Genomic DNA, 26,831 nt, shown 5'->3' on the forward strand with positions numbered 1-26,831 from the left:
AACAGGAACCAGTATCGCCAAGTTCCACACACTTAATGCACTTCAAAGACAGGATGACCTCGGCGCTTTGTCCCCAACACACGGACGTCGTACTCCTTCCACATTTGCTCATCCTCACACTCATCCACCCGCCCCGCAACGGTGGGTTGTCATGGTGATGGACCACCAGCCCCGCAGCAGAGAGCTGGAGGGTTGCCATAGTGACGAACCACCCGCCCCGCAGAGGGAGGCTGGAGGGTTGTCATGGTGACGGACCACCCGCCCCGTAGAGGGAGGCTGGAGGGTTGCCATGGTGACGGACCAGCCGCCCCGCAGCAGAAGGCTGGAGAGTTGCCATGGTGACGGACCACCCGCCCCACCCGCGAGCGACGCCCCGGGGTGTTACCTGGATGAGGCCGGCGGCCGGGTGTCGGCGCTTCTCAAAGTGCTTCTGCCGGTGCTGCTCCTGGACCTTCAGAGCCAGACCGGACCCCAGGATCCCCTGGTACCACACAACACAACACACCACAACACAACACAACACAACACAACACGACACGTTGGTCAGCATCACCCGTTCATCGCATTTCAGGACAGGAGCGCAAATTCAACGATAGCTTTACTTTTAGTAGAGCTGTTAACTTGAGTGTTCTCCTTGTTTTTTTTGTACAGCTACTTTCCTGTTTAGGCTGTTACTCTAGCTACTGAAGGACAGAGCGACCTACCTGCAGGACAGAGTGACCTACTGAAGGACAGAGTGACCTACTTCAGGACAGAGTGACCTACTGCAGGACAGAGTGACAGGACAGAGTGACCTACTGCAGGTAAGGCGAAGAAGGAGACTCCGATGAGGGCAAAGGTTCCGGCCAGCAGACGTCCCGCCCAGGTCTTGGGCGTCTTATCTCCGTAGCCGATGGTGGTCAGCGTGATCTGACAACAAACACGGGTTGCAGGGGGTTACCACCACACCGAGGCCGGACAGGACACTCCTGGCCCGTCCACAGAGGAACAAAAAGCCCATCCAGAAAGAAAGTAAACAAAGTCAGTCAAAAGTGAAAGTGAAAGTAATTCTTGCTGCGCTGTGTTTTTGCTCCATGCTGTGAGCCGGCGCTTTGTGCTGATTCCCCTCATCACACCTCATCTCCTGGGTGCTGCTAAGCGGCCCGTCGGATCCATCGATGTTCCAGAATATGTAAGCATATTTCCTTGTACATACCAGGCCCCACCAGAGTGCATCGGCGTAGGTGTCGAAGTCCTGGGTCTGGGGCTGGCCAGTGGGGTTGTCGGGGTCGGACACTTCCATGGTGCCGTCGTCCTTCTCCACCAGGTACACGAGGAAGGAGGCCAGGATCAGGGACAGGAAGCCGATGTACCAGGCTGTGATGAGCTCCTATGGGTACAGCCATGCACACACAAACACACACACAGTAGACACAAGCAAAACAAAAAACGAAAACAAGTACACAAAAGCAAAACACTGAAGAGAATTACAAACCTTGCTGTTAGCGTATGTAGCCTAGCATAAATTGCTAATAGCATTGGTAAACTTACGTTACTTATCTTTCTCTCACCTTCCCTTACCTTCTGCTAGCATACCTTGCTCCTAGGACAGGTACAAAAAGGTACCATTGCCGTCAGAGACAGCTACTTTGTTGTTAACATACGTAGCCTAGAATACCTTGCTAATAGCATTTGTAGCGTTTCCTAGCACAACATGCTAATAGCAGAAGTAAACAAACCTTGCCACCAGTGTTCCATACTTTGTTGTAAGCGTACCTTTTTATTAGCATATATAGCGTAGTCTAGCCTAGCCTACCTTGCTGTGAGCGTAGATGGCGGAGCCCAGCAGTTCCTAGAACTAACCTTGCCGTCAGTGTTCCATATGTTGTTGTTAGCATAACTTCCCGTTAGCATGTGTAGCTTAGCCTAGCCTAGCCTACCTTGCTGTGAGCGTAGATGGCCGAGCCTAGCAGCTTCCAGGTGCCCCCGCGGCGGTCCATGCGGAGCATGCGCAGGATCTGCAGGAAGCGCAGGCTGCGTAGCGACGTGGCCAGCACGTTGCCTTGGTTACGCACCGCCACCACCGGCACAGAGGCAATCAGCACAAAGATGTCTGGAGGGTGGGTTGGGGGGGGGGGGGGGGGGGGACACACACACACATTAAGAACATAATCAGTGTACTCTATCGGGGGACTTAATGATCGTGGTGACAAATCGCGTGGACATCAAGCTCTTAACGAGCGCTAATTAACCCTAACGAGGACTAATTACACCTGTAGCGGTGTACAGACCAGGTACGAAGAGACACTGCCAGTGTTGAGGGTTATAAAGCTCTTTGGGTTGCGTTCCTCAGTGGGTAGGACTGGCACTGTTAATGCCTTGCTCAACCTATTAAGGCTATAACTGCTGTTCCCCTGTGATGTGTTAGTGCCCCGCTGTACGTACTAGGTCACACCGGGAGTATAACCCCTACCCAGTGATGTATATCAGTGCCTTGCTCTCTATGCACTGGGTTACACAAGGAATTGAACCCCTGACTCTGGCAGGGTTAGTGCCAACCTTCAGGTCACACCGGGAATAAAGCAAAGAGCGGGAGGGAGAGAGAGAGAGAGAGAGAGGGTGAAAGAAACAGGAAGCGAACCCCTAGCTTCTGGTTGAAAATCCAAGCACCTTGCAGGGAATCGAACCCCTGACCTTTATCGTGCCTTGCCCTCAAACACTCTGACCTTACCCAGAATGCACAGGGGCTTGCGTGCGAACTTGAGCCGTCCTCTCCAGCCCTTGTAGCGGCAGCAGCATCCTGCCGCCCAGATCCTCAGTCCGAACTCGGCCCCGAAGATGAAGATGGTGAAGGTCTCCTGGAGGTCAGAGCAGACGCAGGCCGTGAGTCGGACCGCTGGGTTTCAAACCCGCGGCGTTGAGGGGGGGCATAACGGACCATTTAAATATGTATAAATGAGATATGTTGTTATGGAGTTAATAGCTGCAGTAGATAAGTCTCATAGTGCAGCTTTAAGTCCGATTCAGTTATTAACTTTAAATGTTGGAGTTATATAGTTATACATTTTTCTTTCCTTGTGGTGATGTTGCATTTTTTTCCTTTTTTGTGGAACATTTACCGTCTGTACTCCTACTCTGTCACTCAGTGAGTACTTGCTGTAGTTTGGTCTGGCTTTGCGAGACTACTCAGTGAATGACTTTATGTGCGAGGCCCTTGACGTGATAATCATAATTAAGCAAATGCAAAATTGAAAATGTGTTAATGAATTAAATAATGATCATGAATTGGTTTCTTATACTGGCAATTTAAAATAATAGAAACAAAAATCCCCAACATGCTGTAAGTGTAGCAGAAGAGACAGGGTTTTTTTTGGAGTGAAGACCACCTATGGCGGGGGGGTTTGGCGGGGGGGGGGGGGGGGTCTCACCAGGATGAGCAGCCACTGGGCCGACACCGTCTCGTGCTCCTTGAAGGTGGTGAGGATGGCCAGGATCAGACATCCCAAGACGATCAGGAACCTGAGGCGCAGACACCGGAGATAGAGTAGCTTGATCAACACCGGCTGAGGCACGGAGACAGGTTATTTAAAGACACTTCAGTGAAATGTCCCATTATTAAGACATGAATCAAATAAAAGAGCTGTTTGTTGTATTGCTGTTGTTTTTACATTTGTCTGACTCCGAAGACAAACCGTGTGAATGTCAATCAATGAGAACGCTTTAGTTCAGCGTCTAACGTGTAGTGTCCCTCCGCCACCACTAGAGGGCGGCAAGCGCTCGGCAGAGAGCGGAACAACGGCGGCCCACTTCGTCGTTTCGTAATACGCTACCTGATCAGATAAATAATGACACAAACACACTATCTTCACCTCGGCTATCCGAGCTTTCAAATCGACGACACACGCACACGTGGCCAAGCGACCAAACCATTTATTAGTTTAGCAGAAGAAGCCGGGAGCAGAGTAGTAAATTGAGCCCGGTTGTCCTGCGGGGGCTGGGGGGTCGTTTGTCCCTGACGCTACAGCCACAGCCTGGGGGCCCGAGTCCAAGGCACAGTGAAGGGGGATCCATCTCCCAAATGGATGCAGGAGGGCCAGAACAGAGAACCCAGGGCCGTTTAAGGGGACTCATCAGCCGCTGATTAGGATCGATGTAAAGTCTCAGGCTCCAGGTAGCATGCAGGTCAATGCATCTGTTAATACGGAGAGCTCTGAAAGAAATGTGCAATCCACCACTTAGCTGCGGGGCTCAGAGTGGGGGACAGACACGGAGAAACAGACAGAAAGTTATTCTGTTGATTTGTGTTTTTCTATTTCCGCCTTATGTCACAACAATAAATGTTTAAGCCAAATGATGATAAACTGTTGCTACAGATGTTAATTAAATTAAAACACTACTGATATAAACACCTTATTAGGTGAGTGATGCATGCAGACTCCATTCAAATTTAAAAATTTTCAGAAGAGCTTGGAATCACGCGTTTCTTCTCAGATTTTTTAAATATTTAAACGTTTTAAGATATTCTACATTTAAAATATTATCTTTTTTTTTAACATGGGAGTCAATAGGAGGACGGCAGAGTCGTCCTCTGGTACTTAAAGTGTTCGAATTACGGGGGGTACCGGGGGGTCTGACGGTCCCGATTGAGACTTGATACCCCCCAAATGGCATTAAAATGAAACTTTGGGGGGTACCGAGAATGATATTTATTCTTCAAATTGCGTGTTTAAAAGTGTCTTCTTATTTCTTAAATGCGTTCGATGTTTACTATGAGTAATATATTGACATTAAAATTCAAACACCCCTTGAATGGACTGTACCATTAACACGTCTTCAGCGGTCTTTCAACGTCTTCTCTATGGCTTGACCTCAACTTGAACTCGTCGTCTGACTTTAACTTAAACTTGACGCGTGAACCAACTTCTTTCAGCTCGGGCTAACACTAGCTACGGTAAGGAATGTTTTTATATTAAGTATTGACTGGCTCACATATCTATTCATTGTTTGTCGGGGCTGTGTAATGATTCATACGTCCGGTCCATCCCACCCAAAAAGTTTTTCCACGAGCCAGAAGTCGCATTCGTACGGAAGCGTATTAGGGCCAGGTATAAGGGAAACATATGAATTGGCAATTCGAGAATAAAGTCGACATGTCTAGAATAAAGTCAACATGTCGAGAATAAAGTCAACATGTCGAGAATAAAGTCGAAATGTCGAGAATAAACTCAACTCCTCTGGTCCATAATCACGTTAGCAACTGGCCGCCCTACCAATGTGTCTTTGGCGTACAGTTTCTGAAGTGGTGCAACCTGTATGTCTATGGGTGCAACTACCTGATAGCTGTATCATATCTATAAGTAAAGCCTAATCTTTCATGCTTAACGTTACCAACCTAGCGGAATTCAACTCATAAACCTAGTCAGAAACTATTTTTGGATAGCTAGCTAACTACACTTGTCTTAGATGCTATTAAAGACAGTGCTCTGTTTCTACCTTGATTGTCATAACGTTATTCAGCTATTAGGCTACTTAACTTGCGCTTACAGTTCTGCATGTTGATTATTGTGTGAAATAGTATTTATTGTTACACTAGGCTCTATTGCTTGTAGCATCTCCTTTGTACGTCGCTTTGGACAAAAGCGTCTGCTAAATGACTTAATGTAAAAAAAAACACCACAATAGGGATAGCACTACCGTATATTTATAACCTAGTTTCCTATGTACAGAGCCGGTTAAAAAAAATAAAATAAAAACATGTGACGTCATCACCATCCGTTTCAAAATGCTGACCCCCCGAAACTGGAGTGATAATTCGAACACTGCTTAAACTCTTTAAGAAGTAACCAGTGGCGTAAATATCGACGGTGCAACCGGTGCACTGTACTGGGGCCCAGACGGTGTCAGGGGCCCATGGAGGAAGAAAATATATATATATCGCCCAGGGCGGCAAATGTGTTTGGGGCGCTCTCTGGTGGCGTTCATTGTACCGCCTACGTAATCTGCGTTCGAAAATTCCGAACCTGCCTGGCTACGATCGACAACGATGACGTAGGGAGGTTCATGAACATTCGCGAACATTCACGCTCATTCATTGAGCGCCACAAGACGAAATAACATTAAACAGATAACCCTTATTTTACAAATGACATTTATTAGCGTTGCTAACTTTATATTTGTATTGTATTGAATTGTTTAATCGCATTTAGCTAGTAAACTGAGTAGGCTATATTAACACGAGCTAGCTAGACTTTGATACACTTTTAACACTCAGTTTACTAGCTAAATTCAATACCATACAAATATTAAAAACAAGTGTTGTCTGTATTATGTTATTTCGTCTTTGGCAACATGAGCGCAAATGTTTTTTGAAACCTACCTGGCAACGGACAATCGCGTCGAACGATGACGTAATGTTTCGAATTCGAATTACGTAGGCGGTAAAATTTTCGCCCCGGTACGATTTTGGTGTGACAGCGGCCTCAATTAATTAACTAAATTATACGAAACCCTCACCGTGACTAAATCAAGTTTCAACCGTTTACCTTCGTTCAAACCACTTAACAAATCTTCACACTTGTATCTTCAATAATATCGAAAGGGATTTTCGATATCATTTAAACTTTATTCAGAATAACAGTTTTAGGTTCATACAGGCTTCGTTTTCAGCAGTTCAGCAATGCTTTTCATTCAGCTGTCCCTTTATTTGTTTCCAACCATTCATTTTTCTTAAATGGTGTACATGTTTACATTGTTTATTCCATTTAGACTTTTGAACTTTTGTTCAAATGCCTTCACTTGATTTAAGCCATTTAACGTTTCTTTATGTCATGCAGCTTTATTAAAAAATATTTTTAACCTCACTTTGTACTACACCGCATTTTCTGCAGGAAATGCATTTTCTAGTTCTTTACTTGCTACTTTGTCTGATTAAATTATTTAGTTTAGTGCGATAAATCGGGTTTCCTTAAGGCAGTCACACTGGTTTTTTTTTTTTAATTTCACGGACTTATTTTGCACGCAAAAGTTACATTTCTCTCTTTAACGTTTCAAAGCCCAATGGAGGAAGGGGCTTGACGTCGGCTCAATCAGGGCCAGGTCCCGACCAATCAGGGCTACCGGATGTCAATATATGCTTGACTTCCCCTCAGTAGAGGTGCATTGCTTCACCCAGGAGCACTCTGATTTGAAAGGCTTCTCAAGAGGATAATAAAATGCAGCCAGATAGTGTATAGCTCATCCTTGGAGCTAACCAGCCCTGGATAGTCATTTACCAAATGAGAAGGAAGTCGTGCATCAGAGATACCATTAGGCCTTTCTTAATAGTCCTCTTTTATCCCACCTGTTCGGCTGATCGGGTTTCTAAAGACCCTTTGAGTTTAATCCAGTGTGTTATAGAAATATCCTTTGTACCACAGGTATGGATGGATGTTATAGGCCGAAGACAGGAAATTAAGTTACACAGGTTAGAAATTAGCTGTGAGGAAAGAGTGAGTGAGGGAGAATGTGTGTGTGTGCATGTGAGTGATAAGTTGTGTGTGTGAAGTTGTGTGTACGTGTGTGAGAAGTTGTGTGTGTGTGTGTGTGTGTGTGTGTGTGTGTGTGTGTGTGTGTCTGTGCGTGCGTGCGTTTGTGAGTAAGTGCATGCAAATGGTTTTCCATTGAGCGAATAACAGGAAGGAACAGAGGTGTGAGTCGGCTTCTGATTGGCTCCCTGGCGGTTGAAGTCCCGCCCAGGATGTGTTGTGTCTGAGTGCCTGAGATAAGGGAGTGATGCCCAATCTGGTCCGAGCCGGACCCAACCTGATTAAAACATGGAGGCAGAACCAACCGGAAGGCCGGTACACAGACACATTATCGTCTACGGCCGGGTGATGAACTCTCAGTGTTACCCGATCGACCCACAAGGTTCTGATGAGAGGAAGGTTTGGAGCAACATCTCCACGCGTGAATGAAAATATTTAAAACAAGATGGAGGACTATGAGGTGGCAAGGGCCAAAGCGACACAGACTGATTCTTGGTATTCGGTCTGGTTACCGTGGACACCAAGATGCATTGTTTATAAATGTTTCCGTATTATAATTGTTTTATAATCAATCAACTTGCAGCAGACTCCAATGTATAAAGTGACACCTGGTTTCTTTGGCAACAGAATTGACCAGTACCAGTTCAACCCGTAGCATTGACCAACACCCACCCAGAACTACGTGTCGTTCTCCCAGTACAAGGTGCCTATGGTAGGTTTCTGAAACCATAACAGCATGAATATTTCACATCCTGCTGCAGCCAGCAGTTCACACATGCTACTTAACCCACGTGTGGGTGTGTGTGTGTGTGTGTGTGTGTGTGTGTGTGTGTTTCTGTCAGTGCATGATACACCACCATGATTGTGTATCTGCTTGTGAGTGTGCGTTTGTGTTTGTGTCATACGTATGCAAATGTATGGGCGTGCGTGTGCGTGTATGTGTGAGTGTGTGTTTCTTCTTATGTGCGTGTGAGATTGTGTATGTGAGTGTGTGTGTGCGTGTTTGTGTGTGTGGTTGATCAATCCATGCCCTCTGATGAGGAGCCGGGGGGAGACTTCCTAAACTAAAGAGGTCCTCTTCATCGTCACGAAGCTCACTGCTACATGCTACTTAGAACACGGATGTTTGTGTAGATGATTGGGTTTGTGTGTGTATGGTTTGATTGTGTGCTTCAGCGAGTTAGTGTGTCTCTGCGCACGGATCTGTGTGTGTGTATCGGCATACATGTGAGTGTGTGAGTTTGTTTGTGTGCTTCTGCTTGTTTGTGTGTGTGTGTGTGTGTGTGTGTGTGCGTGTGTGGGTTTTCCAATGGGTTTTCCTTTCAGGGAATTAAGGACAGTTTAGCCGATTGACTGCCATGGAGCTGGAAGTATTAAGTATGCAACCGTTACATTCATTCATTCATTAATTCATTAATTCATTCATTCATTCAGGGCCTTTAGCAGACGCTTTTATCCAAAGCAACTTACAACACCGAAGGGGCGGTCGACTACGCAGGGCGACAGCCAGCTCGTCAGGAGCAGTTAGGGTAAAACGTCTCGCTCAGGGACACCTCGACACTCAGCTAGGAGCCGGGGTTCGAACTCGCTGCAATGGGAAAATATATTTCCACACTTCCATTTCTCCTGACCCTTGACCCCCTTGGGAAGGTCAAGGGTCAAAGGCTCCAACTCAGAAGGCACGGCTACGTCTCCCTCTTTTTCCACACATGAGGAGATCCATCTGTTGTTAACCAATACGATAAGTCTGCCAGAAGTCCTTGTTTTTGCCAATGCATTGGACTTCTCCTCAACAGTTTAGACTGAAGCGATTGACGTGGTGCAAATTTCCACAACCCTAGCAACCTTGCAGTTTGAAGTCGTCCCGCTTCACCTCCTGAGCTGAGCCGACCCTCTGCTGTTATGGTCGGGTGGAGATGGTGGTGGTGTATGGTTATGTTAGGAGCTGTGGAGAAGACAAGACGGAGAGACTCACTGGGCGCCCACGGAGGACAACACTCCGACGTCAAACTATCTGCCCCATCACGAGGCAGTCATCATAATCAGTCATCATAATCAGTCATCATACGGTAATGAATCACCAGAGCTCCACCCATCTGGGCTCTCTGATGGGTAAAACAAATGTCTTAGTGAGAGAGAGAGAGAGAGAGAGAGAGGGAGGGAGGGAGGGAGGGAGGGGGAGAGAGAGAGAGAGAGAGAGAGGGAGGGAGGGGGAGAGAGAGAGAGAGAGAGAGAGAGAGAGAGAGAGAGAGACATAGACATAGACATAGACAGACACCTTGATGTCTTCTAAAGGCGTTCATAAGGAACGTTTAATAAAGGAAGCGCAGACCAAGCAGTTCTGACCCTTCATCTGAGAGAGAGAGAGAGAGAGAGACAGAGAGAGAGAGAGGGAAGGAGCCAGAGAGAAACAGAGAGAAAGAGTGGATGGGGGAGGAAGGGGAGAAGGCTTTGGCTCAGTGTTTATCACAGCAGGGAGTAGCAGGGAGACAGGAAACCAAACACTATTAGGTTATTCTACCCATGATGCATTTCTCCTTAAACGACACAAACTACAGTTCTCAAACGTTCTATTCAATATTAAACTCATCTTGTCTTCTTGTTTTGACCACAGAGAGCTTATCTTCTCGTTGAAATGAGAGAGCTGGTGGTCCGGCCTCTTCTACCATGCAACCTGTGAACGATGTTGTAAATAAACATTTAATTCAACCTTTAACGACGTATTCCTCCAGGGAACAGCGAATCACAACCAAACCGACGTCTCGTCCAACCAGAGCGGCGACATGAAAATAATTTCACAATTCAATGAATTTGTAATCAAATTTACAGCAAATCACGTGGAATTAGTCAAACGTGGTGTTGCAGCATGATCAACTGTCACAGGTTTCCAAAGATACGGGGAGGGGGGTTGGGGGGGGGTTGCAACATCCGTAACAGAGTTGTTCGGAAATAATGACGAGCTCAACTGGATGGTTAATCCTTTATATGTTCGTGCTGGAGGATGGAAGCATGACCTTGATGATGGTGGAACCTTCGCCCTGCTTACACCGCCCCCCCCCCCCCCCCCCCCCCCCCCCCCGCCGGGTTCAAAGTGGGGAAAGGACATCTGCTCCTTTACATGAGTTTTCCCAGCAGGAGAACTAGCCTGATAGCCTGCTAGCACGCTAGTTCCCGATGACTCAGCAGAACCTCGGGGGCGGGGCTTAATGGACAGAGTGTAAATCGCCCTTCCCGCCTGGGATGGGCTATAATTCTCCGGTCTTCGCTGGTAGCTCAGGTGAGAGGGGTGAGGCAGGGGTGAGGGATGGGAGGAGGGGAAGGAGGTTTCCTGTGTGAAGGCAGAGGGGGGGGGGGGAACCTCCCCCGATGGATTCGGGGGAGGTTGACCCCGCAGTGGGAGGTGTTAGCGGCGAAACCACGTCGGAGTTATTCAATATTTGATGGTTAAGCAGAAAACACCTGACGTTAAATCTCCGGGGGGAGGGTGAAGAAGATGTGCTTTATTAATCCCAGTTGGGAAATTAAAGCATAGTACTTCAGTTTGAGCATAGTACCAAAGTGCTAAGGTAGTACCCCAGATAGTTCCTCAGTACTAACGTAGTACCTAAATTCTTCCATAGTACTACAGTACTTAAATAGTACCGTAGTGTCTGTGTGTATTCCTGTGTGTACGGGTATGGGTGTTCCTGTGTGTGTGCGTATGTGTGCTACTGTAAGTGTGTAAGCCTGTGTGTTTGAGTGTGTGTGTGCGTGTGCCTTTGTGTTTGAGTGTGCGTGTTTGGTGCCTGTGGGTTTGAGTGTGTGTGTGTGTGTGTGTCTGTGTGAAGGTTTGAGTGTGCGTGTGTTTGCTACCTTATGTGCCTGTGTGCGTGGCTGTGTCCGAGTGCTGCAATCTTCTCTAACAGACGTCAAACAAACTTCGGGAGGAAGTTGGCTCTGAGTCTCCCGGCTCCGTGGCTCCTTCGGAGTCCGACTCAAAGTCATCGTGAAGCTCAGCTTCCCCCGAGACAAGCAGGCAGTGTGAAACATCTCCACCGCGGAGAGGGCCACGGAGCAGGGGCCAGAGGGACAGACTGACGGACCGAGAGAAAGACAGAGAGTACATCCTACAGAGTGAGAGCTCTGGCAATTCGGAAGAGAGAGACAGACATACACACATACACACATACACACAGACTCACAGACACACATGACAGCCTGACAGACGGACAGACTGACAGACAGACACGGACAGAAAGACGGACCGACGCACAGTTCCTCCAGAGACACATCGGGCCATCTATCAGAGCAAGGTGATCTACTCACAACATTCCAGAGGAACCTCCTCTACAGACTCTAGAGAACGGACCACAGAGTTCCTCTGGTCCCTTCCTCTGGTCCATTCCTCTGCTGTCTGACGACAGACCGGTGATGTGATCACAACGTGGTCTCAGGAGCAGAGGACCAACAGTGTTAGGGGAGACGTTTTGGATTTGATTATTAGGATTATTGGGCTGGTATTGAGGCTGGCATTAGCTCAAGAATAGAGAGTTTGATTCTCGTTATTCTTCAGCCAGATAGGATATAATTATGTAATAATTCCTTCTCTGGCCCAGGGATGCCTACTGGCACATTAAAGGTAGTCTATTAAATATTGTAGGAATATAGCTGTTCACTTGCCCACTTATTCCTGAGTTTAGCGGTAAAATAGTCAACGGAGGTTAGATAATCACTGTGTCACGTATTGCCAAGAACGGTTTTATAATAGTTGGAGACCTTGAAATAGGGGAAAATGTTTGGTATAATTTGAAAGGTATTGCTAGCAGCAGGGATTAACGTAGGTCCCAGAGCCGTTTGTCCGGTGTGTTATGAGAGTGGTTTCTGTGAAGCCGTCGGTGTCTCTTGCGTCGGAAATGCAGACCTGATATGAAAACACCTTCAGCTCGGCAGAGACCTCCAACATATGAGACCGAACGTTTGTCAAAATTAAACAGATAAAGAGCAGTCGATGTACAAAGTTTGAGATCCAAACCGTAGATCGGAATGTGTGAAAGTGACCACCTCTCTCCTTCCTGTCCTCCGGGAATCTGTCTCCAGGTTAAACGGCGCTGCCCTTGTCTTCGGCAAAGTGACGACGGAAACTGAAAGAACCCTCGGTGCTAATTACACTGTTCTTCCTCGTCGTATAATTAGGGTCATTCCAGCAGAAACGAGTTTCAGAGCGAGCAGGGAACAGGCAGTTGGGACCAATGTGCTGTCGCAAGTTTGATCAACTTCAGTAATTTAAACACACCTCCAACGGACGAAACTACTAGTACTTACAGACAACAGGAGATTGACATACACATAGTGTACTAACGTAGTATCCCATTGCTAACGTAGTGCCCCAGTACTGACGTAGTGCAACAGATAGTAAGCTAGTACTATCATAGTACCTCAGATAGTACCCCGGTACTAACATAGTACCACAGTTCAAGCATAGTACCCCAGTACTCACGTAGTACCTCAGATAGTTCATCAGTACCAGCATAGTACTTCAGTTTGAGCACCGTACCACAGTACTAAGGTAGTACCTCAGATAGGCACTCAGTACTAACGTAGTACCTGACGATCCAACTGCATCGATGCAATGCCCGAACATCGGTGCATATCGCTGTCTTATATGCTTTTATTTTGACAATCTCCTTGTGCGGGTGTTTGTGAAACTATTTCTGCGCAAGTGCGCCAAGCCGCTCAGGCATCCGTTCACCGATTAAACGAGGCAAGCAGCAACAGCGAGCATATGTGTGAGCGAGAGGATGTCGATTTTCGCAAAATAATGCCCAATCTGGCAACACGGACGGTTTATCTTAACAGCCAAGATGACTCCGAGGGATGTTTTGTTTTTAGAGGAAACCTATCCACACAGATAGGCTGAGGCTGTGGATGGTCTATGTTCAAAATGAAAGATCATAACAGGCTCTTTAAGTTAAGCCATAAAAAAAACCTTCGCGTTTAAATGCAATGTGGCACTTTGTTATTTGTATTAAAAATGGATTATTTTTGTTTCAATATCGCATCGTGAGGAAACCAGAGATTTACACCCCTAGTACAGACAGCAGCACAGACAGTACTGTACAGCCTGACGCAGTACAACAGACATTACTTCAGACAGTACTACATACAGTACTACATACAGTACAACAGACAGTACTGTACAGCCTGACGCAGTACAACAGACAGTACTACATACAGTACAACAGACAGTACAACAGACAGTACAACAGACAGTACTTCAGACAGTCCTTCAGCCCTACGCAGTACCGACTCTCCCATGATCTATTCGTTTCGCCGGAGGACGGGGGCCGCTCATCAATCACCCTGATTCCGTTGCCACGGAGACACACCCTCATCCATCACCGTCAGATCTCCAGATACTAACGAGACGGAGGGCGGAGGAGGGTCACGTGACCAGTGGCCTGGGCGGAGCTATGACCAGTGGCCTGGGCGGAGCTATGCCCGCGGCGCGTTTCACAGGGTAGAGGGAAGTTCTTCAGACACCCTGACCCAAAAGCACCGCCATGCCTTATCATTAGCCGGTCTGAGTGTGTGTATTTGTGTGCGTGTGTGTGTGTGATGGGAGTATGTGTGTGTGTGTGTGTTAAGGTATATCGATTTAAACCCAGGGACTAGTGTTGTGGACTGAGGTTCATTAGCCCTGCAGGAAATGATGCGCGTGTTGTTTATATCACTGCAATAAACCGTTAGTACTGACCGTGTAGCGACAACAAGGTGCCACAGTAATAGAACAGTACCAATACTCTAACATAGTACCAGAGTATATATGAATATATATACTGAAATACACTACAGAGACAGCACTAAAACACTAACATAAAACTACTGTGCTGACACTGCAGTACAGTATACACTGAAACACAATACAGGGACGGCATCCGACTACAATAGTAATATAGAACTAGCGTACTACTAACACAGAACTACAGTATACAGTGAAACACACTACAGGGACAGCATCGTACTACAACACTAACATAAAACTACAGTACTCCTTACACAGGACCACGCTACACACAAATGAATGAAACGGTCTATCTTTTCATCTGTCAGATGTCTAATTTCTTTCACTGGTAAATCAAAGAAATATTTACACCAACGGGAACAGATTGAGAGATCTGTGGTTCCCAGACAATCCTTCCCCCTCTTACCGGAGAACATTGTGTTTTCTCCTGGCAAATGCATCAATTTGTCCCCTGGTTGCCTCAGAGGTTGACGGCCCCAATCCACTGTTGCCAAGACGATGTGGAAGCAATCAGTGTCAACCGCTATGTTTATTAGCTACACTTCGGCGTGCTGTCTCCGTGGCCCATTAGCTGCTTGTCGCGCGTTGATTAGCTCTCTGTCTGCGACCGAAGGGTTCAGAAGTAAAGAACAAAGTTCTTTCTTTGTTTTAAAGTGATCAGAGGATTTATAATCAGAGCTCTTATTGTAGATTTTATGAATAAGCGTTGTGCGTTTTTGTACTTATATAGCCATCTATGTCTTGAAAGCCTCGACATGACATTAGTAACTGTTACCTAAACTTCAGCCCCAGTATAAAGCAGAATGGGCTAGCTTAGCTAAGGGGACTGAACATCTAGGTTAACAGGGGAAGCCGCTACGCTATCAGAGCAGTGGAATTAATGGGACCGGCCAGCTAGCAGGACGAGAAAGATAAACTAGCAGGACAGCTCAGAGGTGCTGTCTGCGTGATTAGCAGGAGCGCTAATGGTGCGCTAGCGACGCGCTCTGTCGCCTCTGGTTTCTTGTGAAACGCGGGTGGAGGGTGTTAGCTGTCTGGGGAGCGAAGGCACAACGGATGTAACCTCAAATAATGTTTTATTTACTGCTACTCATTACCCAGGGAATAAAGGCCTGGCAGACATTGTTACTGTGCTCTGAGAATATATTACATTTCAAGTTGCAAATGTTGTCTTCCCGTAGTTTATTGGGATGCAGCAGAAGTGCAGCGTTGTTTATGTTTTTAATATATAAACTGTCACACTTGGCGGGTGAATTATGCAGCTGCATAATTCGACAATGAGGATCTTGTGACACAATTAATCTCAGTGGAGGTTTCTCCTGAGTTAGTCCTCAAGCTCTGCTCCTTTTAAAGAACATTGTGAGAATAAGTACTTAAGTATTAATATTTGTGCTACTGTGTGGGAGGAGGATATTATGGGATGCACTCGCTGTTCTCTGGGGTTTTCTTTGACGTTGCCAAGCGGCAGATCTCCCAGCCAACTGTCAGAATCATCTGGTTCCAGCTGGTTCTTCCTGACTGTAATCTGGCTTCTCTGTACAGAAGTTCTATGTTTAGCTTCTCTTTTTCTCTTTTAATCAATCCAAAACCACAGGCAGGTCCTGATTCCCTTCATAACTATTAGTGAAACAGCTTTGAAACCTTTACAACTCCTTAAAAAACGCCTTCATGACGGCTACAAACCAGTGTTCATTTTGACCCCTGACTTTCATTTCTGCCTCCAAAACCAGAAAACCAGTTTGAAAAATGCCTCCAATCCAACCTCCGAGCTATTTTTGGAAACCCGTCGATACGCCCTCGGTAATCCCCCACGCACACACCGACCACATCCCGAACTCCTTGACTCTGCCAATATTCAGACAGCCCGGTGAGAACAGTCAATCTTCCCTCGGCATGTCGGCAGTATTAAATATTAAAGGAGGCGGTTCGCTCCGGATCGGCCCTGACCCCGCCCCCCCTCTTGCGGCGCGAGGACCTTGGACCGCTGGCGGACGGCGAGCCACCGACCCCATTCATCTGAGGAGGACCTCCAGAACATGACAGACCAGCAGGAAGCAGCCCCCGCCCCCCCCCCCCCCCCCCCAGGTGGCATGGGGCGGGGCCTACACACTCTCAATCAGTGACGCCGCGTTCCTTCTGGCCTGCTGGTGTTTGTTTCGTGTGCACGTCTGAAGCGAGGCCGTGTTTACCGTCAGAGATGACAGTGATTAGTTGACAACAGAAAACCCGCCCTGATCTTCTGTTGAAGTGTTACATGCGCATGCTTGTGCACGTGCACTTTTGTGCATAGCGTTGTGACCAATCACGTGCACTAAATGATCGATGTTGTTCTGTGTATTCGAACAGTGTGCATTACTGTACTTGATGTCACGTTAATTAGGAAGACTGATCCTCGTAGATCATCGTCTCCGTCCTATCGAACAGTGTGACTCCTCCTTCACTAACGACCAGGGAATTAATGCTCATTAAACATTTTAGAAAAAGACCCTGGCTTCCAAATAGGACCATCCGGCGTCCAGAGAGTCCGGCCCGGTGTTTCCAGCCAACCATCTGGTCCTTCTAATGAGGCCCCACCCCGAGGTCCGACCAATGAGCCAACCCAGCTGATTAAGAGGCATGACCTCTACCTCCCGGACCTGGGGGGCTGTCCTGGATCCCGGCCCCGGACCCCCGGACCCACACGCATACAGACGCACACTTTGGGGATGGCTCATTTGCCGGCCTGTTAATAATCTGGTGTTTGGTTGAAGGCAACCGAAATCTGGATTGAACTGGTTTCAACTGAACTTGACAGTTGGTCGAATGTGTGTCAACTCTCTGATCAACGACCTGAATCTCATCATTGGAATTTGACGCCACGGACACAAACACAAATACAAAAAACAAACAAGAAGTAACACATTTACAACCGCCTGGCCGCCACATTCACTTTCCAAAGTTAAAGTTATACGGCACATAAACCCTTACGGTACAATATGTTAGGTTTGCCGGCAGACTTCAGGGCCGTCCACAAATGGTTCCCTCTGAGAGCCTTGAACCTTCGTGACGAGTTCACGCGAGCATCGACAGCTCCGTCTGAAACGCTCCCAGGAAGTCCTGCTGGGTTGTAATAAAAACCCGGTCATCCCCAGCGGAACGCCGGGTGACTGGCGCGTTTTTCTGTTTCCATGACGACGACTGCTCATTCTCACTCTGCTGGCTCGAGGGGTCTCTACCTCTCCACCATCACCATGGAGACACTCCCCCTCCTCCCCCGTCCCTCGCCCCCTCTCCGCAGAGCTCAGACCTGCCGACTCGGTATGATGTACGTTTCCACGGCAATAGACCTGACGAGACATGGTCCCGGGGGGCCAACAACAATGCAGGGTTCAAGGTGCTTCTTGCTCGTCCCCGATAGGCCAGCCCGTGGAGGCGTGCATCCCGCCCACAGCAGCAGAGGTCTGAGCATCTCCACCGGTAACAAATCTACTTCCTGTTCCCTCGGCGTGCGACACCGGGGTGAGGCGGCGTTGCTGAGAGTGATTAACGCTTGCGGCAGGAAGGACACACACTGTTGGGGGTTCTGTTCACCCTAGAACCGGTACTATGGCATCACCCGGAGCAAGCTGAGCTAGCGAGCTAACGGTTAGCTTAGAACCGTCGTACGTACCGCTGACTCACCCAGAGGTAGCTAAGCTTGCGAGCTAACAGTTAGCTGATGGCCGTTGTCCGTACCGTCGCCCCATCCAGGGAAAGCTAAGCTTGCTTTCTCTGCAGTGCGTACCACTGGACGTACAACAAACATATACCGGAACAGGAAGCACGTTGAACATATTAAGGTTTAATGCTTTGTTATTATTTGAGTCACGCTTTTATTTTGGAAAACAAAAAATGCCCGTAGTATGTAAAACGGAGCCACTAGCCACTCTCCAGGTGAATGAGCAGGGGGCCAGGTGAATGAGCAGTGTTTCAGCATCCTGTCCTTCACAGCGATGTTCCCCCCTCCTCTGAGTTATCCATTTGATGGATCGTACGGTCATGCTACATGAGCGCTATATGGATGGTGAATCGCCCTTTTTAAGCCTTCACAGCATCTCTACACATAATGCCTCACATTCATGCAAACGCATGAGTGTGAGCCACACTCATCGGCGTCGATGCTTGGATATGAGAAGATGAGAAGACCACCAGTCGATAAAGGACAAGTTGGTGAGGAGGGTGGCTCTGGTTCTCCTCATTCACACCCGTTTCTACTCTGGTTCTGAACAGACGTGAATACGGACAATGGTTCTAGCTGGTTTGGTCTAGTTCTGTCTGGCTGGGTCTAGTTCTAGACGGTTGGGACTGGTTCTAGCTGGTTGGGTCTAGTTCTGTCTGGTTGGGTCCTGTTCTCTCTGGTTGGGTCTTGTTCTTTCTGGTTGAGTCTGGTTTTAGCTGGTTGGGTCCAGATCTGTCTGGTTTCTGGAACGAATGGGACCAGGGTCAGTGGGTTCAGGAGGGGGAAGAAGAGGTCTCTCTCTCTCTCTCTCTCTCTCTCTCTCTCTCTCTCTCTCTCTCTCTCTCTCTCTCTCTCTCTCTCTCTCTCTCTCTCTCTCTCTCTAATAAAATATCAGAACAGAATATTCGTGTTCTTCCATTTATTTCCCCTGGTAACCCATGGCAACCCAGGAGCAAGCATTACACTACCTGCAATCAACAAGGGCTGGAGTGTGTGAGTGTGTGTGTGTGTGTGTGTGTGTGTGTGTGTGTGTGTGTGTGTGTGTGTGTGTGTGTGTGTGTGTGTGTGTGTGTGTGTGTGTGTGTGTGTCATTGCGTCAGTGTATGTGTGTGTGTGTGTGTTGGGGATACTGGTAATTAAGGGCAGCATATTTTCCAGCAGAGCTGTAGAATCACATCCTGTATCTCTATTCACTGCCTTTATCTCTCTACCAACATCTTCTCTCCCTCCATTCACATCTCCCTGCTGTATATCAAGCCTCCTTTTCCCCAACATCCTGTTTGTGGTCCGTCCGATAGTCCGTCACCTCATCCTCCGTCCATCATCCACCTGGCCGTCGGTCCATCCATCAATCAGTCCTAAGAAATACCGCTATTGATCAGCCATTTGTATGACCCCCTCGCAAACACAAACACACGCGTGCACACACACACTTACAGACGCACACACACACACACACACACACACACACACACACCCCCGCCAGGCTGATCAATACTCATCCCTTTGGCTATAATGAGAGCATTGATATCAATAACAGCCTCTGAGGCCCCCTCCCTCCTCCAAGCCCCCCCGGCTGTGACTCCCTTCCCCGGTGTTTTCTCTGCTAATGTCCAGGTGGAGCTCTGACAGCCAGGAAACACAGATCAGTAATCCTCAGCCAATCAGAGTCCTGGTCAATCGCAGACCGACCAATCAGAGCGCATCAACCGGGCCTTCAAACCGATATGCGTGTCCGACGGATGGGAACCTTACCACAGTACTAACATAGTATCACAGTACTAACATGCATACAATGTTACGTTGGTGCGGCCACGCACACACACACACACACACACACACACACACACACACACACACACACACACACACACACACACACACACACACACACACACACACACACACACACACAGACTGACACACTTATCCTGAAAGCTCAATCCACTCATGCAAATGAGTTTCCTTTGGTGGCATATCTCAAGACGAGACAGGGAACAAAGCTTTTCTGTTTCTGGTTTCCGACCCAGGCTCTGTACCGACTCCCCACAGGAGGTCCGCTATAACGGAGTCACACTGCTGGATCCGAGATGAAGGGGATTCTCGCTCTAGGATGTGTTAGATTGGGGACATTGGGGTTTGAACCCTAAACCTACAATACCTGCAGATCTTTTCACCAAGACCATAACCGTCCTCATAGCCCGATGATGATGATGAGGTGAGGGTCATGTGAACATGTGTTGCGGTCGTTCGTCCTGCTTTCATTTAAAATCCTCGCCACATGTACGCATCCATGTGTGCAGCGCTGCGGCCACAGATAGCCGCTCGCAGGCGATGCATCATGGGTAATAACATGCTGGGCAGAATGGAAATGGGCGCAGTTTGCGACAGGCCAAGCAGAACGCTGACAGAGCCAGGCTGCAGGGAACAGATTGTGGAATGTGATACCAATTCCCTCTCATCCCGTCTCTTCCCTTCCGAAGGAAACATCTCCCCCCCCCCCCCCCCCCCTCTTTCTCCCTCGATTTCTCTCCCTCCTCCCCGACCGGAGAATATGTTTGCATGGTGAGTTGTTTTAAAATACGTTTCTCATGTGTTTGTCGTTTAACAGACGTTCTCTCTCATGTGTTTGTCGTTTAAAAAGACGTTCTCTCTCATTCATTTGTCGTTTTAAGAGACGTTCTGTCATGTGTGTCATTTTTAGGAGAAATTCTCTCTCACGTCTTTTTTCGTTTGAAGAGATGTTCTCTCTAATTTGTTGGTCGTTTTAAGAGACGTTCTTTCTCATTCCTTTGTCGTTTTTAAGGGACGTTCTCTCATGTGTGTCATTTTAGGAGAAATTCTCTCTCATGTGTTTGTCGTTTTAAGAGATGTTCTCTCTCACGCGTTTGTCGTTTGCGATGAACTGATTTAAACCGTTCAAATGCTGCAGCTTAGCAGGTTTCAGCTGGGCCTTGTCTTCATGTGAAGGTGTGAAGCCTCTCTCATGACCTCCAACATGGCCCACCCACAGAGCTATGAATACCACAGCCTGGACCACGTTCCTGCTATTTACTATCGAGCTATTTAGCGGAGCCTTTAATCCTCAGCAACTAACAATGATTTGTTTTAGACCCGATTATTAAGGAGCAGATAGGGTTTAGGGAGTCTCGCAGTCATTGGGATTCGAACGCAGAAGGTTTTGCGTGGGATTCAAACATCCTAACCACTACCATGCCCCTATCTTTAAAAGGGGTTTGTTTTATGATTATTTTATTACAGTGTGATTGTATAGTCACTGTATTAGTACAAGTAGTAACAGCAGCAGTTTACACACAGTTGTAAAAGCATTACTAGTAGTATTTGTGGTGAGTATAGAGAGAAACAAACATGGTACATTTATCAGGTCCGCCATACAGACCTCGTCAGGTCAGTCCTTCTAACTTCAGACTCAACTTTTTCACCCCATACATCACGGTTGTTATTCGACAGCTCTTCCTGGTCGTCCTCTGCGCGAGCCTTCAAATAGCATAATGTAGCTTGATGTTAGCCGCCCGCCCTCAGTAGCCATTAGCACACAGAGAGGCCCCAGAGGGAGGCGTCAGGGTCGACTCTAACAAGCGGCACCTGGTGTTCGAGGCGGGGAGATTGGAAGTCATAGCGGCCATTGCAGCGTGACGCCTCAGTCAGGCTGAGGCCTGCAGGCTCTCAACAGGCCTCCCTGTCTGGACCAGGAAGTCGATTTAAATCCTTTCACTTTCACTTTAAGGGTTGCCTTAAAGTGAAGTTGTTTTTTTCCCTTTCAGTGTGGTTGTCTGGGATGCCTCCTATGATTTGGTTGGTTGACGGCCTTGTTGTTGTTTATTAATGTATGCACCATGATCACTTCCTGTCGGCCTCGTCGAATGAGCAACAAAAGGTTTCTGATTTCTTAAAAAGGTGAATGCGTCACACCGTGCAGTATTTTCCGAGAGTGAAGATGATCTCACTTCGACCTGCAACTGTTTGGAATCTATAATTATACATCTTTTGGATGGGATGTTGAAACAAATCACAAGCGAAGTGTCATCCCCAACATGGCCACCGCATCACTCCTCCGTCTCTAATTGGACGGTTTAGTTCCTCGCCTCTCCACCGATAGTGGATAAGGTCTGTCAGCCCAGACGCTCACTGTCTGCGAAGTGCTTTGTATAGCGTGAAGAGTGCTAGTGTTGTTCCTGGCCCCCCTGGAGTCCGCAGAGAAAGACTGTCAGTCATCCTCCTAGCAGGCAGGGAAACAGATGGGTCGGTATCGGAGCATCTCAGACAAATACAGCCGTTACCGACGGATCAGCAGAAAAACACAGCGAAAGTAAAACTAGGCTAATCATATCCAGTTTCACTTCCTGAGGCTATCCTATTGACAAGCAGCACACAGAACTGAACATCAGCGGTTTAGAGCACAGACAAAGCAAAGAGAGGAAGGATGGAAGGAAGGGAGGAAAGAAGGAAGGAAATAAGGATAGGAGGAAGGAAGGAAGGAAGGAAGGAAGGAAGGAAGGAAGGAAGGAAGGAAAGGAGAAAGTAAGGAAGGAAGGAAGAAAAGGAGGAAGGAGGGAAGGAAAGGAAGAAAGGAAGGAAGGAAAGGAGGAAGGAAGGCAGGATGGAAGGAAGGGAGGAAAGAAGGAAGGAAAGGAGAAAGGAAGGAAGGAAGGAAGGAAGGAAGGAAGGAAGGAAGGAAGGAAGGAAGGAGAAAAGAAGGACATGAACAAGGAAAGAAGGAAGGCAAGAAGGAAAACAGGGAGGAAGGAAGGTAAGAAGGAAGGAAAGGAGGGAGGAAGGAAGGCTCCACATAGAGGACCTGCCACAGGAAGGCGAGGTTAGGATACCGGATCAATCTCTTTGCTTCAACACATTTCCTTTCCATCACTCTTTCTCTGCTATGCTGTAATGGAAAACAAAAAGCGACTGTACTTCTACAAATCCATATGCTGTGCATCCACATTTCTGAATCAACACGTTTGAAGGAGGCGATCACTATCATCCTCCTCCAGTCAACATCTGGGAGGTCTTGTTCCCGTTGAAGGGCTGTAGTGCAGGAACGGAGGCACGCCAGACCGGAGGCCAGCCCTAAGGAGACATGGAGGCACCGCGGGGCGAGGTCACCTTCCCCCCGGGGGCGAGGTGACCTCCCCCCGGGCGAGGTGACCTCCGCCGCGGGCGAGGTGACCTTCCCCCCGGGGGCGAGGTGACCTTCCCCCCGGGGGCGAGGTGACCTTCCCCCCGGGGGCGAGGTGACCTTCCCCCTGGGCGAGGTGACCTCCGCCCGGGCGCTCCACCCCGGACATGTCTGAACTATGGAGGAGCTCCTGCTGGCGGCAGGGGGTCTGAGATGGAGGCGAGCGTGGGGGTGTGGGTGGAGGTGTTTATGGTGAGGGAGATGACGGTGGGGGTGGATGCCGGTGGAGCTGTTGGTATAGGAGACGGTGGAGGAGGTGGAGACGAGGGCCGAGGTGAGTTGGTGGTGATGGGATGGAGGTGGTGTCTAGTCTCATCTCACTGATTAATCGTAATAAAAAAGTTTGGGTTTCAATTTAATCCTATTGAAAATCAACAGCACTGAATTCACCACAGGAAGGGGTGATCAGAGATCGTGTGTGAGTGACATTCCTTGGGTTGAGTTTCCAATAAATCAGGCACAAAAATAATGCAATGCTACCCTTTAGGACAGAGAACACAAACAGACACACAAATACACACACAGACAGACACACCCAGACAGACACACCCACCCACACACACACACACACACACACACACACACACGCATCCAGACACACACACACACACACATCCAGACAGACACACCCACACACACACACACACACACACCAAAGTAGGTCAGAGTCAACATGGCGGCGAGATGACTACCGTCATTGCCTCTGTTCCTCGGTTCGTCACAGTGCACACCTCGATGCTTCCGCAGACACACCAGCTGAGGAGTACACCCGGTTTGTGATCGAATGCTTCTACGCACAAACACATTACTTAGCAAGACTGCGATACGGATCATTGTTACACCGTGTCACTCCAAACGACACAACATCAATCCTCAGCAGTGTGATAGCTCGATGCTACACCAGCACCAAGGTGCACTCATCAGGGATAAGACCACCTCGACTCTGCATAGCCACCCTCCCCCTTCTGGCCACCATTGTACACTGTATCGTATTGTATTGTATTGTATTGTATTGTATTGTATTGTATTGTATTGTATTGTAGTACTTAACTGTGTAGCAACTGCAGTAGCTGCTATCATGGCTGTAACACGGGGAATTGACTGACCTAGCGATTGTGGTACTTGCACTTGGTTCTATGAACATCCTTTCTGTACCGACAGCGATATATTGCGTCTGCTAAATGCCCTAAATGTAAATGTAAAAGACGCTGCTGGTAATACATTTCAGAGTAATGACGTGTCATTCATCACACGCTTTAATCCAAAGCGACCCTCAGGGATTTATGTTTACGCACTTATTGAATGTTGTACGTCCTGGCACATAAAAATAGTACTTAGCATCGTGTAGCATCTTATCCTTGCTATCTGTGTTGTAAACGGGGAACGGGTTAACCTAGCGATTGTCAGTGCTTGGCACTTTGTTCTATGAACATCCTTATTGGACCAACTGCAATATATATTGTTGTTTCTCTTTCTTCTCGCAAATGTAGTTATTGTAAGGCGCTTTTGATCAAAGCTTCTGCAGAATGCCCTGAATGTAAATGTAAATATTCCTAACTAACCTCAGGGGTCAGGGGTCATCTTGCTCAGGGAGGTCTAGGGTAGACTGCGGACATCGGGCTTCAAACCCAGAAACTTTCAGCTGATGGCCAAATCCCTATCCTGCCCCAGTACAAACTTCTTGTGAGTACAAACTTATTTTGTTTGACTGTGAGACATATGACATTCTGTAGATTGTCACGGGTAAGTATTAAAATAACATTTACATTCAGGGCATTTAGCAGACACTTTTATCCAAAGGGAATTATAATACATTTGAGTAGGAGTATGAGTGGTAGGACCCAAACCCTGGGGTGGACTTTAGCATTCTGGACCCGGATTTTCCTCTTTAGTGAAATGGCTGTGGCGGGTGAATCCATGCACGAGTTGTGGTCCGGTATCGACCGTAGAGAACCTCTCGAGCCATGAAGGAGACACACAGACTGACCACGCCGGGGGAATAAGGAGAGTACAGGAGGAGGAGGAGGAGGAGGAAGAGGAAGGTTTTAACAAGTGGAAGGCTTGTGTGTATTTAGGTTTGAACTGCGATTTAACACTGACTTCCTGCACACAGCACTGAGTAGTTAGCATGCTACACTGCACTATGGACCATTTTAGTTCATCCAGGTAAGGGTAAGATCTGTTTTCCCTTCGTTGACCAATGAACTGGGCAGAGAGTAGGTCGGGTTTCAGTTGACCAAGGTGTTTTTTGCAGAGCGGACACTTCCTGGGGGGACAGGGTTTCCCAGGGGGCGGCGCAGGGGTCAAAGGGTGGGTTTCAGGGCGGACAAGACCAATGCTGGGGTCCTGCTCGTTCTGGATCAATACGCCTCCTCTCTCTTTCTCTCTCTCTCTTGCTCTCGCTCTCTCTCTCTCTCTCTCTCGCTCTTTCTCTCTCTCTCTGTCTCTGTCTCTCGCTCTGCTAGAGGAGGGAGAGGAGGGCAGAGTGAGAGGAGGAGGAGTGGGGAAGGAGGGGGCACAGGAGTGCTTTGAGTGAAACTAATTGTTGTTTTTCCTTCTTGTGTTTCAAGTCCTTTCTTCTAATGGATTTTAATTAGACTTTGGCTGCAGCTATCTCCCTTACACATATCTGTGTGAGTGTATGTGTGTGTGTGTGTGTGTGTTTATGCAGATCTAAGCATGTGTACTTGTGTGAGTATGTGTGTGTGTGTGTGTGTGTACTGTGTAGGTATGCGTAGATGTGTATGTTTGTGTATACACATGTGTATTTCCATTGTGTTGAATCATGTTTTACACGCACAAACATAAATACACCCACACATACTCACTCACTCACTCACTCACTCACTCAAATACCAGTGTAGTCTCTCCATCGTGTTCTCCCATCAGTTGGATTCATCATTTCAGCTTCTGGAGGCTGACCAGGGGCTGATCCTCTTGTTCTTCTTAAAGAGGGCCGAAGTGAGGTTGGAGAGTTGTAGAGAGAGCCGAAGATAATAAGGGCTCAGGACCCCCTTGGCCTCTCTGCATTGAGAAGATAATGCTTTTGATAACGATATCATTAAGACGACGCTGTACGCCCGAGAGAAGGAGGACAAGGTCCGGGAACCGACTGAGGCAGACTTCCCAGCAGTGAGAGAAGCGGGCCGATACAACTCTGGAATCAGACTCGGAGTTGGGCCGTGAGTTCTGCTCAGGCAGTAATGGAGGGCATTTAGCAGACGCTTCGATCCAAAGCGATTTACAACAAGTAAATGTGTCAGTGGAAGGTGAAAGAACAATATATCGCTGTCGGTACTGTAAGGATGTTCATAGAACCAAGTGCCAAACACTAACAATCACTAGGTTAACCTAACCCTGTTTACAACGAAGATAGCTAGAATATGATGCTACCCAATTAAGTACTACAACTAAGTACGACACAATAAGTGCGTACATTGAGTGCCAGGTCGTACAACATACAGTAAGTAGGAGGGATGGGAGGGGGCGATGCAGAGTCCAGGTGAACTCTGAACAGGTGGGCAGGAAAGGTGACAGGACTGAAGAGGGACCGGAGTCCCAACCCAGTCTCACGGAAATACGTGACCCTGTCACGTCATTAAATCTATTCATTCTTGATCTGGGACACAAATTTCTAACAATATGACAGCTTTT

The 26,831-nt window shown here is 47.8% G+C and overlaps 1 protein-coding gene across 1 annotated transcript in view; it reads right to left on the reverse strand.

Moving 5' to 3' along the window:
• kcnq3 (potassium voltage-gated channel, KQT-like subfamily, member 3) overlaps positions 1–26,831 on the reverse strand; it is a 67,991-nt gene that overhangs the window by 6,143 nt on the left and 35,017 nt on the right. The window contains 6 exon segments of the mRNA XM_060058283.1: positions 246–481; positions 799–909; positions 1,196–1,369; positions 1,920–2,092; positions 2,711–2,837; positions 3,408–3,498. Of these exon segments, the coding sequence (XP_059914266.1) occupies positions 246–481; positions 799–909; positions 1,196–1,369; positions 1,920–2,092; positions 2,711–2,837; positions 3,408–3,498 (912 nt within the window).

This window comes from Gadus macrocephalus, chromosome 8 (assembly GCF_031168955.1).
Source record: "Gadus macrocephalus chromosome 8, ASM3116895v1".
In the NCBI taxonomy this organism is placed as follows: domain Eukaryota; kingdom Metazoa; phylum Chordata; class Actinopteri; order Gadiformes; family Gadidae; genus Gadus; species Gadus macrocephalus.